This window comes from Mus pahari, chromosome 2 (assembly GCF_900095145.1).
Source record: "Mus pahari chromosome 2, PAHARI_EIJ_v1.1, whole genome shotgun sequence".
Taxonomy (NCBI): Eukaryota; Metazoa; Chordata; class Mammalia; order Rodentia; family Muridae; genus Mus; species Mus pahari.
In genome coordinates this window covers 49,926,861-49,942,566 of record NC_034591.1, presented here as the reverse complement: position 1 = coordinate 49,942,566, position 15,706 = coordinate 49,926,861, and the positions used below count along the sequence as shown (strand labels likewise).

At 44.2% G+C, this 15,706-nt stretch overlaps 2 protein-coding genes across 3 annotated transcripts in view; one reads left to right on the top strand and one right to left on the bottom strand.

Moving 5' to 3' along the window:
• Klhdc10 (kelch domain containing 10) overlaps positions 1-3,700 on the bottom strand; it is a 55,643-nt gene extending 51,943 nt beyond the window's left edge. Inside the window, exon 1 of one of the 2 annotated variants that reach the window (XM_021190057.2) lies at positions 3,410-3,700. In XM_021190057.2, the coding sequence (XP_021045716.1) occupies positions 3,410-3,566 (157 nt within the window). In that variant the 5' untranslated portion in view covers positions 3,567-3,700. The remainder of the gene's footprint in view (positions 1-3,409) is intronic. The other variant, XM_021190060.2, reaches the window with a different exon arrangement.
• A 6,501-nt stretch (positions 3,701-10,201) lies between these two features.
• The window catches only part of Zc3hc1 (zinc finger C3HC-type containing 1), a 25,115-nt gene continuing 19,610 nt past the window's right edge, over positions 10,202-15,706 (top strand). Inside the window, exons 1-2 of the mRNA XM_029535266.1 lie at positions 10,202-10,347; positions 13,937-14,048. Coding sequence (XP_029391126.1) covers positions 10,202-10,347; positions 13,937-14,048 — 258 coding nt within the window. The remainder of the gene's footprint in view (positions 10,348-13,936; positions 14,049-15,706) is intronic.

The following is a 15,706-nucleotide window of genomic DNA, read 5'->3' as shown; positions in this document are numbered from 1 at the left end:
ATCCACCTGCTTCTGCCTCCCGAGTGCTGGAATTAAAGGCATATGCCACCACACCTGGCTTAAAAAAAAAAATTTAAATTTATGTGTTCAGATATTTTGCCTGCCTAGATGCCTGTACACCACCTATAAGCCTGGTCCCTGTGGAGGCCACAAAGGACAGCAGGTGTCCTGGAAGCAGAGTTACAGATGGTTGGTTATAAGTTACTCTATGGATGCTGGGAATGAAAACCTGCTCTGAAAGAGCAGTTTCTTAACTTCTGAGCCCTCTCTACAGTCCCTAGTTAAAAATTGTTAATATATTACATTGTGGTACATGCATATAGATATAATTTGTGTATACACACACACACACAGAGTACATCTTTCCCAACAATATTCACACACAAATGCTACATATACCTTAGGAAAAATGAGTGATACTAGGAGAGGGTACAGGGAGAGGGGCCATGTCAGAAAGAAGGCTCTTATGGAAAAAAAATACAACTGAGATCCAAGAAAGGTAAGTTAAATAAGAGGAGGAAGCACACGGGTTCCTCCAGGACAGAAGCCCAACTGCAGTGGCTTCCTGTGGTGAGGGAAGAAAAGCAGAGAGCACAGAACAGAGTGGAGGACAACCCAAGGCGAGAAGGCAGTTGGTGTGGGGCCTTCTAGGACACGGTAAGGGTCCTAGCCTTACTGTGAGAGCAATGAAGCAGCAAGAAAGGCTAGCTACGGTGGCATGTGCCTGTAAGCCACTACTCTAGAAGCTGACACAGGAGGATGGAAGGTTCAAGGCCAGCCTGGACAAAGGTTAGACCCTATGTTAAAAACAAAAAAGCTAAAAGAAAAAGGCTATAAGCAGAGATAATAAAAGATTTGTATTTTCAAAGATCAGTGATATATGAATGGGAGGCTCTAGCAGAAGTAGTGAGTCTGCTTAGAAAGCTACTGCAGTGACCCTAAAGGACAGTGACAGAATTAGTTACGATGGAAGCAAAATGAACAAGACTAGGTAGCTAGTTATAACTGAAGTTGGTGGGGAGCTTGCGGAGAGCCAGCTTTCAGATTCCCGTAAGTAGATGGGTAAAGGTCCTACCACCAAGCCAGGCACAGGCCTCTAACCCCAGTACACAGGAGGTAGAGCCTGGAAGATTCCTTTGAGTTTGAAGCCACCCTGGTCTACATGCTATATAGTAAGATTTTTGTCTTTTACATTTTCTCAAAAGATACTATCCCTGAACGACAATGAGGACACTCCAGGAACACCACCATGTTGCACTGCTTTGTTTCACAGGGACTGGGCACAAGACAGAAATGTCAGGAAGAAGAAAAATGGTTCTTCAAGTATGTGGAAGCCTTGGTAAAGAAGGGTGAATTGGAAAGTAGGGATAGAAATCAAAAGAGATGAAAAATTAATAACCAACCAAACAAAAACAAACACAAAATCAAAAAAAAAAAAAAAAAAAAGAGGAAGGAAAGATAGGTCTCCAGCATCAGCCATTAAACAGACCTACACATTCCTATTCCTCACTACCTCTTAAACTATTTTGAATTATTTCAAAATAGAGTAAAGAGCTATAATATGCAGTACCTAGGAGAACAAAGGATTAGTATGAAAGAATTTATTATTTATATCAACGTATATTATTGAGCTATTGGGAATTTTCTAATTTTGAGAACGAGGGAAAGATGGAGACCGCCTGTGTGGGAAGGAACTGAATGCCAGCCTGGAAGAAAGGAAGCAGAACGAAGACTGACGACTCCACTTCTCCAATTTTCACAGTTTAAGCACGTTTTATCTTCACCTCTGGACAAATGGCTGTTCTTGTCCTCGTGTGCTAAGGCAATGCAGAAATAGTGCCATACTTCAGACCCTTATTTGAAATCATGGCTTACCCTGCCCTCATGTGGTAGCAGAGAGGAACTACACCAATATGTTGCAGGACCCTGAGAATGCCCACATGAAGTTCATGGTATAATAATTAATCTATGACCAAAGACTTAAAAGATTGCAGGCAGAAAGCAAACTGGGAATAGTCCTTGCCAAGGGATTTATCTTCTAGGCTTAGTAATACAGAAAACCTAGGGTTTTGTTGTTAACTGGTGATAACAAAAAAAAAAGATGTCTCCTTTTTTCTTGTTAAAGATCACATATTTAGCAATTCCAGAATACCCAATCTGATACTGTTTATTCAAATCCAATTTATGGTATATTTGATTATTTACAAATGTCTCAATTTTATTTTAATGGCATGCACAAATGGGTTAATGAACATTTCTGGCACACATCAAAAACCGTATCACAAATATTAGTAATTGTCTCTTTGAATAAGTAAAATCCCCTTTGTTATCTTTAAATTAATCAACTGATTTTTTTTTACTACCTAGAAGAACAAGTCACAATAGTAAACACAATTCAGAAACAATCAGGTTCTCAAAACTATCTAAACAAATATACCACTGATACAATCAACTTAACACTAGTCACACATACACAAAAAAACATGGCGAAGGTCTAATACATCATTCCTGACAATTCTCTTCACGGTGAAGAAGAAAAAAAAAAAAAAAAAACACGACTGCCCAATAAAATGATTGGCATTCTGTGCATGATTTAATTCTCTACCTTCCTTTTAACAGACTGAAAATTTGTAAACGTATGCTTTTTACAACTGTTTACACAAATACCTACTTGACTTTGGTTCTTTTTTTTTCTTTTTTTAAGCACGTGAACTCAAAACCAAACCATGAAATTTATAACTTATAGCAATAGGTATATTTTTCCAATTTTCAGTTTTGATACCAGGATCACATCATTTCGTTTCTTTATATTCATGATCTTCATTTCCCCCTTTTAAAATCTAGACACCATTATCCATTCTGTCTCTGTACATCCCCAAATATTACTGATTCAACCACTTCCCTTAATCTTTTTTATTTTCTTTCCCATATACTCCCTAGCCAACACACACACACACACACTTTCACATGCTCATTCCGTTTCAAAATACCCAACTCTTACACAGTTGATTGTCTTTTTTCCCCCCTTTCAAACAAAATCACTCCTATATTGCTCTCGTCTCCTCTCCTTAATTTGGCACTCCTTTTGAAATAATTTTCCACAGTTAAACACCAATGTCTTTCTTTCACAACATCCATCTGCGGAAGGGGAAAAGATTAGGAACCGGGCAGGCGAAACATTCGGGAATGTCAAAGAGACAGCGGCCTCTCCTTCGGGAGGAAAACACAACTCTCCTCCCCGAGCTGCCGACACAGCGAGACTTCTCTTCAGGCGTGCGCCGCTTCCCCTCCTGACCTCAACGCCACCTTCCTGCTGTTCTGCTTCCCTGTCCTCCCTCGGCCGTGTGTCCGAAAGGCGGCAGAGCCCGGCGGCCGCCACCTTCTCGCCGGCAGCGGCCCCAGCACTCACCTGGCAGGTGCGGCCGTCCCGAGAGCTGCACGAAGCGGTTGAGCTGTCCGGTGCCCCGACCCCCGCCGGCCGCGCCGGCCCCGCTAACCCCGCCGGCCCCGCCGGCCGCGCCTCCTCCCCGCCGGCGGTTCCGGTCCCAGCCCTGGGCAGCCGACATGGCCCGCTAACGATTGCCGCAGCCCGGTCCCGGCAAGTCCCTGCCCCGGCAGCTCGAGCCGAGCCTCCTTCCCGGGCTCCTCAAGAGACCCGGGAGACGGGGGCCGGGGTAGCGCCGGACTCGCCAGCAACCAATGGCTGGCCGCCTTGGTGACAGTGGACCAATGGGCGGTCTCTTTCTTGGCAGGTGGAGGGAGGCGGGGAGAGACGTGGTAACCATAGCTATAGCTAAAAGAGGTGGGGGGAGAAAGGCATAAGCAGCCGCTCAGAGAGCGCATCGATTTCCGGAGCTCGCCCGCTTCTCCGGGATGCTGGGGGCTCAGCCCAGATAGTCGAAGGCCGAGCGGGGAGGCTACGCCAGAGGAGACTCCCAAGCACGGTCGCTGCCCCAGCATGGTCGATACTCGGGAATTCTGTCCCGTGAGCACTGCATTTAGAAACATCATATGTGCACAATGCATGTACTTGGTGTTGGTACATCTGTCTGCAACTCTGCAGACTGAGCCCCGGTCTGCGAACTGTTGCCACACACAAAGGGCTCACGGGAGGTGGGGGCAAGGGGAGGAGTCAGATGAAATCTAAAAAACTCCTGGCTTTCAGCATTTGTTTTGTCTCACGGTGGCACTGCCCGGACCCTTCCCCTGCAGAAGCCACGTCAAGAGCAAACAGCTTTAAACCACCTGATTAGCAAATACCGAAAACTGTTCGCTGTTACAGTAATCATAGGAACACAAGTGAAAATTTCAATAAGAAAACCTTTCAGGCTTCGCATACATCACTGAAGATTTTTATTTAAACACGCGGCTTGTGTATGCCTGCCAAGAAAAAAATAGAAAAAGATACTCTCTTAAATGACATAAGATCATGTAAATGTTTTACTCACACACACACACACAAACAACCCACCTCAATTGTCTTACAATATACACAACGACAGAAAATGGAACGGACGATGTGATTTTAAAATGTAAATTTCAGAAATTCCCATCGTTTCAAAATTAAACAGAAAATTTGGCTTTGAAGTTGGGGAGGCGCAGTGCACAGTGGGAAAATGCAGATACACATTGCTGTTTCCAAATAAGGAAAAAACCATAAATTTCTCAAGGGAAACAAAACCTTTCAAGATCTAATCTGATGGGCTGCTGACCCCCTTGATGTTTCACACGTAAGAACCTCACATGTTGGATTTTTCTTTTTTTTTTTTTTTTTTTTTTTTTTTTTTTTTTTTTTTTTTTTGAGGATTGGTGTGGAGAAGGAGAAAGTGCTGAAACCAGAAGTATCCTTTGATCTCAGCAATTCTCAGGTCGCCATGAAATTTTGGTTTTGTTTCCACACCCAGTTTCTGTAGGAGAAGAAGTATTTAATCCATTATGCGTTATAATACAGTTTATTGAAGTGTTTGACATCTGAAAAAAAGGAAACCCGTATGCTAGGATGTAGGTAGCTCAGTTGCTTAAAGTACTTGTCTAGCACTAAAGGTGCAGTCTCCTACCACAGTATAAAACTCAGCATGGTGGCACACTCTTGTAATCCCCAAACCGAGGATGGTGGCAGGAAGATCAGGCATTCAAATCCAGCCTCACTCAGATAGATACATTACAAGTTCAAGGCCAGCCTTAGCTGCATAAAATCCTGACTCAAAAAAACAAAAAAACAAACAAACAAAAAAAAAAAAAAAACGGATCACAGAGCACTGGCTGATCTTCCAGAGGACCTGGGTTCAATTCCTAGTACTTACAGAACAGATCTCACCCATCTGTAACTCCAAATTCAGGATCAGACACTCTGTTATGACCTCTTCTCGCTGCTGGGCGTGCAAGTGATGTACAGACAGACATACATGCAGGCAAAACACCAAGACATATTAAATTAAATTAAAGAAAAAAGGCAGAACCAAACAGAAGCCCAGTGTGATGTCTCCCCAGCCCAATACCTCACTGGTAGAAATAGGAGGCCCATAAATTCAAGTGCCTTGGCTATATAATGAGTTTAGAGCCACTCTGTGATTTATGAGACTGTCCCCAGCCTCTCCCCAAAACCAAAGTCTGTGGTCCTAAAACAGGAGGAAAAAAAACCTAAAGAATGTTAATTTTTCTAAAGAATTATACTCCAACAGCTGGAAGGATGACCCGGCAGCTGAAAGTCCTGGCCACTCTTCCAGAGGACCTGGATTTGATTCCCAGTACCCACATGTTAATTTACAACTACCTGTAACTCCAGTCCCAAAGAGTCTAATTCCCTCTTCTGGTCTCCATGGCACCAGGCATACATAAGGTACACAGACATACATGCAAACAAAACACTCATACCTAAGTTTTTTTAAAAAAAGAATTGTACCAACTGAACAACATGATTCTAATATAAGGAAATATTCTTTTTAAAAAGGTTTATTCATTTATTTTATGCATACAAGTACACTGTAGCTGTCTCCAGATACACCAGAAGAGGACATTGGATCCCATTAGATTATGAGCCACTGTGGGGCTTCTGGAAATTGAACTCAGGACCTCTGGAAGAGCAGTCAGTGCTCTTTAATCACTAAGCCATCTCTCCAGAGCCAAGAAATGTTGTCTTTCTAGGAGAATTCTGTATGAACAAGGAATGGTAGGATACCACCATTTTGCCACCCATAATGAATTAAGAGAACTTCCCCTTGAATGTCTGCCATCACTAGCATCGAATGACAGTATAACAGGATAATGCCATAGGCTTAAGGGGGTTGGGGGTAGGGGGAGCAATGAGGGCCAGTGAAATGGCTCACTGGGTAAAGGCAGGCAGTATCGGCTATGGTTGCCTGCACAAGACCAAGCTGATCAACATTCCAGCACAGGTCTGTGTCCTGTGAGACTCTACTTCCAGCTGAGCAACTCTGGGAAACTGATGGCTATTGGATGAGGGTCATTGAGGGTCATTTTCATTTTCTTCAAAGGTGTGGCTACTGGAAGTTGCTCATGCTCCAGTGTATAAGCGCGCGCACGCGCGCGCGCACACACACACACACACACACACACGGAACACCAACTGGACTCAGTGGTTATTTTTGTTTGTTTTTGTTTTTTGAGACAGGGTTTCTCTGTGTAGACCTGGCTGTCCTCGAACTCAGAAATTTGCTTGCCTCTACCTCCCAAGTGCTGGGATTAAAGGGGTGCGCCACCACACCACCACTGCCCAGAGGCAGAGGCAGGGGATTTCTGAGTTCAAGGCCAGCCTGGTCTACAGAGTGAGTTCCAGGACAGCCAGGGCTACACAGAGAAACCCTGTCTCAAAAATCAAAAAAAAAAAAAAAAGAAGAAGAAGGTAGAGGCAGACAGGTGGGTCTCTGTGAATTGGAGCTAGTCTGGTCTACATATGTTCTAGACCAGCCAGAGATATAAAGTGGGGTACTGGCTCCAAAGGAAGGAATTGGGGTGGGGGGTTAGCTAGAGAGATGACTTGCCTGTTAAAAGCACTGGCTGCTCTTCCAGAAGAACTATATTCCATTCATAGCACCAACATAGTGGCCCACAACCATCTGTAACTCCAATTCCAGGAAATCTAACCCCCTTTCCTGGCCTCTGTGGCCATCAAACATGAAACAGTGCACAGTCATACAGGCAGGCATACACACACACACACACACACACACACACACACACGCACGCACGCACGCGCACGCGCACGCGCACACGCACACACACACACACACACACAAACATTGATGGGTTGGGTGTCAAGACAGGGTTATTGTGCAGTCCTGGAACTTACTCTGTAGACCAGGATGGCCTTAAAATCAGACATCCACCTGCCTCTCTATCTCCCGAGTGCTGGGACTAAAGGCATGCACCACCGCTGCCCAGCTGAAAAAGCAGATATTTAGTAAAGAAAATTATGTGGAAATAGTTATACAGAAAAAAAAAATCCTCTGACAGAACTAGGAAAATAGCCCAGTGGCTAAGGGTAGTGGCTGGGGATGTGGTAGGGTGGTGTGGAGAATCCTGGAGGAAGGTGATCAGTCAGGTCAGAAACAGCTAAGAACTGACGCTTGTTGTAGCTAGATGATGGACCCTCAGAGTTCATTGTATTGTTCTCCTTCTAGTTTTAAAACAAGGTTTTAAAGCTGGGTATGGCAGTTCATGCCTTTAGTCCCAGCACTCAGGAAGCAGAAGCAGGTAGGTCTATGTGAGTTCAAAGCCAGCCTGATCTACAAACAAATTAAACAAAAAATAAATGTAGATTTGATTTTTTTTCCCTCATGGAGAGATTTTTTGTTTGTTTGTTTTTTTGAGACAGGGTTTCTCTGTACTGCCCTGGCTGTCCTGGAACTCACTTTGTAGACCAGGCTGGCCTCNAACTCAGAAATCCNCCTGCCTCTGCCTCCCNAGTGCTGGGATTAAAGGCATGCGCCACCACGCCCAGCTCATGGAGAGATTTTTAAGAATAGTTTTCAAAGGAACAATTCTAGATTACATAGTGTAGACTCTAAACTTTGGCTGATAATGGTGTGTCAAGGCTGGTCCATTGATTCTAACGAATGAGCCATACAGTGTGTTGATAGATGGGGAAGCCGCACAGCAGGAACAAAATGCCTGTGAACTCTCTGTGCTTTCTATTTCGTTCACTGTGAACTGAAAACACTCTGAAAAAATAAAATCATTCATTCAAAAGGGAGATTTGTGGGAAACTCTGCCTAGGAACTAGCAGGAACTAGAAAATTCTTCCCCGTAGATAGTCACGTAGACACCCTGTATTAGTCAGGGTTCTCTGGAGTCACAGAACTTACAGAATGTCTCTATAGATTAATGGAACATACTGGAATGACTTTCAGTGAATGGGAAGTCCGAGAATCTAGTAGCTGCTCAGTCCCACGAGGCTGGGTGTTTCAGTTGCTCTTCTGTATAAACTGGAATCCTGAAGAGGTAGGTTCCAGCAGATGTGCTGGAGAGTAAGTGCAAACAAAGAAGAGAGAGTCGGGGCTGGTGAGATGGCTCAGTGGGTAAGAGCACCCTACTGCTCTTCCAAAGGTCCAGAGTTCAAATCCCAGCAACCACATGATGGCTTACAACCATCTGTAACAAGATCTGACGCACTCTTCTGGAGTGTCTGAAGACAGTTACAGTGTACTTACATATAATAAATAAATAAATCTTAAAAAAAAAAAAAGAAGAAGAGAGAGTCTTCCATCTTACATTGTCCTCATGTAGGCCTCCAGCAGAAGGTATAGCCCAGATTAAAGGTGTGTACCACCATGCCTGGATTTGGAACTTGCTCTGTCCCATGCTGGCCTTGAACTCACATCTGCTTGTCTCTGTCTCCTGGGATTAATGGTATGTGTAATACCTCACCTGGGCCTAAACTCTGGATCACAGATGTGCCCTCCATTTCTGGAATATAGTTCAATTCAGGTGTACAGCTCTACTGTGGAGGACAGAATGAACTATAGAACTTTTTGTGAGAGAAAGAGAGCACTCAGGCGAGCCTTGAACATCCTGTGTAGCAGAGGAGAATCTTGAGCTTCTCCTCCTCCTTCCACTTACCCAAGACCACTATGCCCAATGTACACAGCATAAGCTAAGCACTCTTCCACCTATCTACAGACCCTCAGGGCTTTTTTTTTTAAAAAAGATTTATTTATTATTATATCTAGCTACACTGTAGCTGTCTTCAGATGCACCAGAAGAGGGCATCGGATGGTTGTGAGCCACCATGTGGTTGCTGGGATTTGAACTCAGGACCTTTGGAAGAACAGTCGGTGCTCTTAACCACTGAGCCATCTATCTCTCCAGCCTCCCTCCAAGCTTTTTAACCCCGCCTCTCATGTCCAGTCAGGCATTTAGTCTTTGCCTTGTAACTGTAAGAACTTGATGTTGATCCTCAGAATCCACCTAAATAAAAGCCAGAGTCCCACTCCAACTCCCAAGTCCCCTGTAAGCCAGGCATGGTGGCACACGCTGGAAGTACCGATGCTGGGGAGGTGGAAGCAGGTAGTTCCCTGGGACTCTCAGACAAGCCAGCCTAGCCTGTTTGCCAAGTTTTAGACCATTTAGAGACATTACCTTAAAAAACACAAGGCAGACATCGGAGGTTGACCTCTGGGCTTCACACACATGAATATTTACATGGACACTATTCAAGCATACATGCATGCATGCACATACACGAAGCCATATGAGCCACATGGTTCTAGGGATTGAACTTAAGTGGTCAAGCTTGGCTGCTCTTACCCACGGAGAGACATCTCCCTAGTCTCATCTCAGTGTGTGTGTGTTGTTTGGTTTTTTTTGGTTTTGGTTTTGGTTTTTTGGTTATGTTTGGTTTTTCGAGACAGGGTTTCTCTATGTAGCCCTGGCTGTCCTGGAATTCACTTTGTAGACCAGGCTGGCCTCGATCTCAGAAATTTGCCTGCCTCTGCCTCCTGAGTGCTGGGATTAAAGGTGTGTGCCACCACGCCCGGCGTTAATCTAAATATGCTAATTCATCAGACAAGCAAATAATTTAAGCTTAATCTTAAACGACATAACCACTCTTAAATTCTTTTCAATAACCAGGAAAACGTCGGACTTGCAGTCATTAGTTTGATAGGTCGGGGGCGGGGCTTAACTCAGAACGTAAGTTCCTGAGCCTAAACACGCGAGGGGACCCAATTCCGGACGGACCAAGATGGCGGCTTCCAGTGAGGGGCAGCTGTTTGCCGCGGGTATTGAAAAGACTTGGGGTTCAGTCGTTCGTTCCCCTGAAGGGACACCCCAGAAAGTTCGGGAGCTGATACATGAAGGAATTGTCCCGGAAGAGGGAGGCACAGAACCGTGAGTCGTCCGGGCTGTGGGCGCTGGAGTGACTTGGGGAGCAACGGCTTGGAGCAGGGGGCGGGGGACGCAGCGGGGACCTCCATCCGTGACTTGGTGGCCGAGGTTGAATTCTTCCTGAGCTCTGAAGAAGGCCGGCCTTCTCTGTTGCTCGGCTTCGGTAGCCTCTGGATGTACCTGACGCCGTATCACGAGCGAAATTTTGTAATGAACCTTTTTTTTTGAGAGCGAGGACAGTCTTAAATGTAGAGAGCAAATTACACGGGATTGTAAATGAAGCAATCACACAGTAAATCGCTAGCAAGATAGTAAAATGAAGTTATGTGATAACATGTCGTTTCCCTCCTTCACTCCCTTCCTTAATTAAATAGTTAATGCTGGGCTGGGAATTAGATACCCTAGCGTGCACTCAGCTCAAGAGTTGATCTCTAGCACTTTATTAAACTGGCAGTGGTATCATACAACTTCTATTTATTGATGGATTGGTTGGTTTTTCGAGACAGGGTTTCTCTGTTATAACCCTGGCTGTCCTGGAACTCACTCTGTAGACCAGGCTGGCCTCGAACTCAGAAATCCGCCTACCTCTGCCTCCCAAGTGCTGGGATTAAAGGCGTGCGCCACCATTGCCTGGCATCATACAACTCTTTAAGTTCTTGGAACTCTCAGTTCCAGGCTAATTTGAGGCCCTGTGACAGAGAGAGGTGTAGAGAAGAGGGAGAGGAGAAAAAGAGAGTTAATATCTAGTAGCATGTCTACAAACAATCATAACTTTGAATTAGTGATACCATGAATACTATTTCAAAATATAGTCAGCCCTTAATGTGAATAAATTTTTTTTCTTGGTGACAAATTCACAAATATTTTTCTTTCTTTCTCTTTCTTTTAAATTTATTCATTTGTTTTATGTATGTGAGTACACTGTAGCTGTCTTCGGACACATCAGAAGAAGGCATCAAATCCCATTACAGATGGTTGTGAGCCACCATGTGGTTGCTGGGATTTGAACTCAGGACCCGTTGAAGAGCAGTCAGTGCTCTTAACTGCTAAGCCATCTCTCCAGCACTTCCTTTTTTTTTTTTTTTTCAATTTTTTCAATTAGGTATTTACTGCATTTATTTCAAATACTATCCCCAAGGTCCCCTATACCTCCTCCCTGCTCCCCTCCCCACCCACTCCCACTTCTTGGCCCTGGCATTTCCCTGTGCTGGGTCATATAAAGTTTGCAAGACCAAGGGGCGTCTCTTCCCAATGATGGCCAACTAGGCCGTCTTCTGCTACATATGCAGCTAGAGACACGAGCTCAGGGGGTACTGATTAGTTCATATTGTTGTTCCACCTACAGGGTTGCAGCCCCCTTCAGCTCCTTGGGTAATTTCTCTAGCTCCTCTACTGGGTCTTTCTTTCTTTCTTTCTTTCTTTCTTTCTTTCTTTCTTTCTTTCTTTCTTTTGTTGTTGTTGTTGTTGTTGTTGTTGTTGTTGTTACAGGATTTCTCTGTGTAACAACCCTGGCTCTTAGGCCTATCCTGGTACCCACTTTGTACATCAGACTGACCTAGAAACTCCTGCCTCTGTATGATGAGTGCTGGGATTAAAGGCCTGTGTCACCACTCCCAGCCCAGGTTTGGGCTTTCTTAACCTTGATAATGAAGCCATTCTATAATTTCTCAGAGATCTTCGAAATAAATGTCATTTAATGTCTATCTAGGTTTAGGAATCTTGTGATGCCCCCTTCTCCCTCAAGAACCACATTTTCTTGATTTTTATCTGTAAATCTCTGTGAAATTGTCTTGGGATAATTTTCTTTGAAGTCTCAATTATTGGTGATATCTTATTGTTAAAGTGGTTTATAGCTGAGCAGAGGGGTACACACTCATAAGGCCAGTGCTTGAAAGTTTGAAGATAGGAGATTGCTGTCAAGTTTGGATCAGCTTCTTTTATATTGTTCCAGGACAAGCCTAAGTTACAGAATGAGACCCTGTCTCTCAAAACAAAAACAGGGCTATTCAAAATGACACAGAAAAGATTGGTGGTGTTAGCCAAGCATGCCTAAAATCCCAGCACTCCAGAGGCAAGGGCAGGCAGATCCCTGAGTTCAAGGCCAGCCTGGTCTACAGCGTGAGTTCCAGGACAGCCAGGGTTACACAGAGAAATCCTGTCTCAAACAAACAAAACTGGGAAAAAAAATGGCTCACTAGATGTATTAGTCAGGGTTTTCTAGAGTCGCAGAACTTATGGGTAGTCTCTACATAGTAAGGGAATTTGTCCAAAATTGTTTTCACTGAAAATGAAAGAATGACTTGCCTGGCTTTGTATTTTGTTTTCTTTTAAATTGTATTTTTCTGATCTTCTTGAAATGGAAAGATCCTGCCTTTGATTTAATTTCTTTTTTTTTTTTTTTTGGTTTTTCGAGACAGGGTTTCTCTGTGTAACCCTGGCTGTCCTGGAACTCACTTTGTAGACCAAACTGGTCTGGAGCTCAGAAATCCGCCTGCCTGCCTCCCAAGTGCTGGGATTAAAGGCATGCGCCACCATGCCCTGCTTAAATTTTCTTTCTTAAAGATTTATTTATTTATGTTATGTATATGAGTACACTGTAGCTGTCTTCAGACACACCAGAAGAGGGCATCAGATCCCATTACAGATGATTGTGAGCTACCAAGTGGTTGCTGGGAATTGAACTCACATCCTCTGGAAGAGAAGTCAGTGCTCTTAACCAGCCGGTGACTTGAATTTTCTACTTGAGGTCGTGAGAGACAAGGGCCCATGTGCATAGCAATATCTAAGCTGTTCCTTCTCACAGTGAGTTAAGTTCCTGGGCCGCAGGGTGGCTTACCAGGTAAAGGTGCTTGCCACGCCTCCTGACCTGAGTTCAAGCCCTGAACCCACATAAAGGTAGAAGGAAAAATCTGACTCCACAAAGTTCTTCTCTGATTTCTATACATGTGCCTGGGCACATGCATTCACATAGATATTGCACATACACACATGTACACACACATATTACCCACAGTAGTAATCTTGACACTTAAGAGGCTGAGACAGGAGGATTACTATGAATTCCAGGCCAGCCTGGGTTATAAAGTGAGACTCTGTCTCAAAAAAGAAAAAGAATTATTTCTCAGAAGTGGCTTAAATTGTATTATTATTCAATACTTAAACCCTTGTAGGCCTTATTTTGTGTTTACTAAAGTTATGCAAAATACACTTGGGAGGCAGAAACAGGCGAATTTCTGAGTTCGAGGCCAGCCTGGTCTACAGAGTACAGTCCAGGACAGCCAGGGCTACACAGAGAAACCCTGTCTCAAAAAAAAAAAAAAAAGTTGTGCAAAATATTGTTGGAGAACTGTGAATGAGCTAGGAGAGGCTGGCTAAACTGTAAAGAGTTGTGACTCCCAGATTGAAGAATTTAGAGCCTATAATTTAGTATTATGAAGCCATGGGATATATTAAGCCGAAGAATGGCTTGACTGAAATGTTTTTTAGAAACTGAAAATCTAGTTCAGGTTTGATATGTGATATGTGTGGAATAGCTAGGCTCAGAAGATTTAAGAACGGTACAGCGATCACTAACAGTCCTACTTGGTTTCAGAAAGGACACATCTGCCACAGTCCAGTCAGTTGATGGATCGCCTCAAGCAGAACAGCCTCCATTGGAATCCACAAGCAAAGAAGCCTTTTTTCACAGAGTGGAAACCTTTTCTATATCCTTTTCAGTTTGTGTAAGTGGTTCCACCTGCTGCAAAGTTGTTACTAGAGAGGCACTGTTATACTGTAGAGGTACAGTGGGGTGTAGGGACTGCTTCCTCTGGTCTTCTGTTTTGTATGTGTGGATGTTTTGCCTGTATGTTTGTGAACCATGTGCATGCAGTGCCCAAAGAGCCCCAAAGAGAACATTGGATCCTCTGGGACGAGTTACAGCTGGCTGTTACCCACCACGTGAGTGCTAGCAGTTGAACTGGAAGAGTAGCCAGAGCTCTTAACTGTTGAGCCGTCTCATCAGCCCCTTGCTCTGATCTTTTAAAACAAAGAATTAATATTGGTAAGAACTTTTTTTCTGAAAATTAGCACCATAATATATACTGCAAAGTATCAGTTGAGGGATGGATCAGATCGTTTGTTTGTTTGTTTGTTTGTTTCTGGGTTTGGGTTTTTTGTTTGGTTTGGCTTTGGTTTTTCGAGACAGGATTTCTCCATGTAGCCCTGGCTGTCCTGGAACTCACTCTGTAGACCAGACTGGCCTTAAACTCACAGAGATCCACCTGTCTACCTTCCAAGTGCTGGGATTAAAGGAGTGCACAACCTCTGCCTGGCTTGGTTTGTTTTGTTTTGAAACATGGTCTTGGACCTTTCATCCCTTAGACCAGCTTCTTATTTGCCCTCATCCCAAGTGCTGGGATGATAGGTGCGAGACACCATGCCCAGCTGATCTTTTTGTTTTGTTTTGTTTTTTTGAAACAGGGTTTCTCTGTGTAGCTCTGGCTGTCCTGGAACTCACTCTGTAGACCAGGCTGGCCTCGAACTCAGAAATCCACCTGTCTCTGCCTCCCGAGTGCTAGGATTAAAGATGTTTGCCACCACGCCCGGCTCCAGCTGATCTTTTTACAGAAGGAAAAAAAACTAAATCCTGAGAGAAGGAGTAGCTTCTAATGCTGCGTGTGGTATGTTTCCCTGCGTGCAGTATGTTTCCCTGCGTGTGGTATGTTTCCCTGGGTGTGGCATGTTTCCCTGCGTGTGGTATGTTTCCCTGCGTGTGGTATGTTTCCCTGTGTGTGGCATGTTTCCCTGGGTGTGGGATGTTTCCCTGGGTGTGGCATGTTTCCCTGCGTGTGGTATGTTTCCCTGCGTGTGGTATGTTTCCCTGTGTGTGGCATGTTTCCCTGTGTGTGGTATGTTTCCCTGTGTGTGGTATGTTTCCCATGTACTCTTATCTTGGATCTTTAATGCCTGTGAAAATAGTATTTTTACTGACACACTTTTTCTGGTTTGGTTTGGTTTGGTGGAGGGCAGTGCTAGGAATTGAACCTACTGCCTTGTGTATGCCAGGCTAACACTCTTCCACTGAGCTAGATTCCCAGCCTTGTTAGACTCATTTTATAGATGAGAGCAGATAGGTTACATGGTTTGCCCAAGACATCCTGTTAGTAAGTAGAGGAGGCAGGACAACTGTGATATAATTGAAAGTCTGTGCCCTCTGCCCCGTGTGACTCCTCCCATGTCCCCACTAGACAGGATTTCTCTGTTTTAGCTCTGGCTGTCCTGGAACTCATTCTGTAGACCAGGCTGGCCCTAAACTCGGAGACTGTCTGCCTCTGCTTCCCAAGTACCGGGATTCTTTTTAATCTTAACTTTTTTTTTTTTT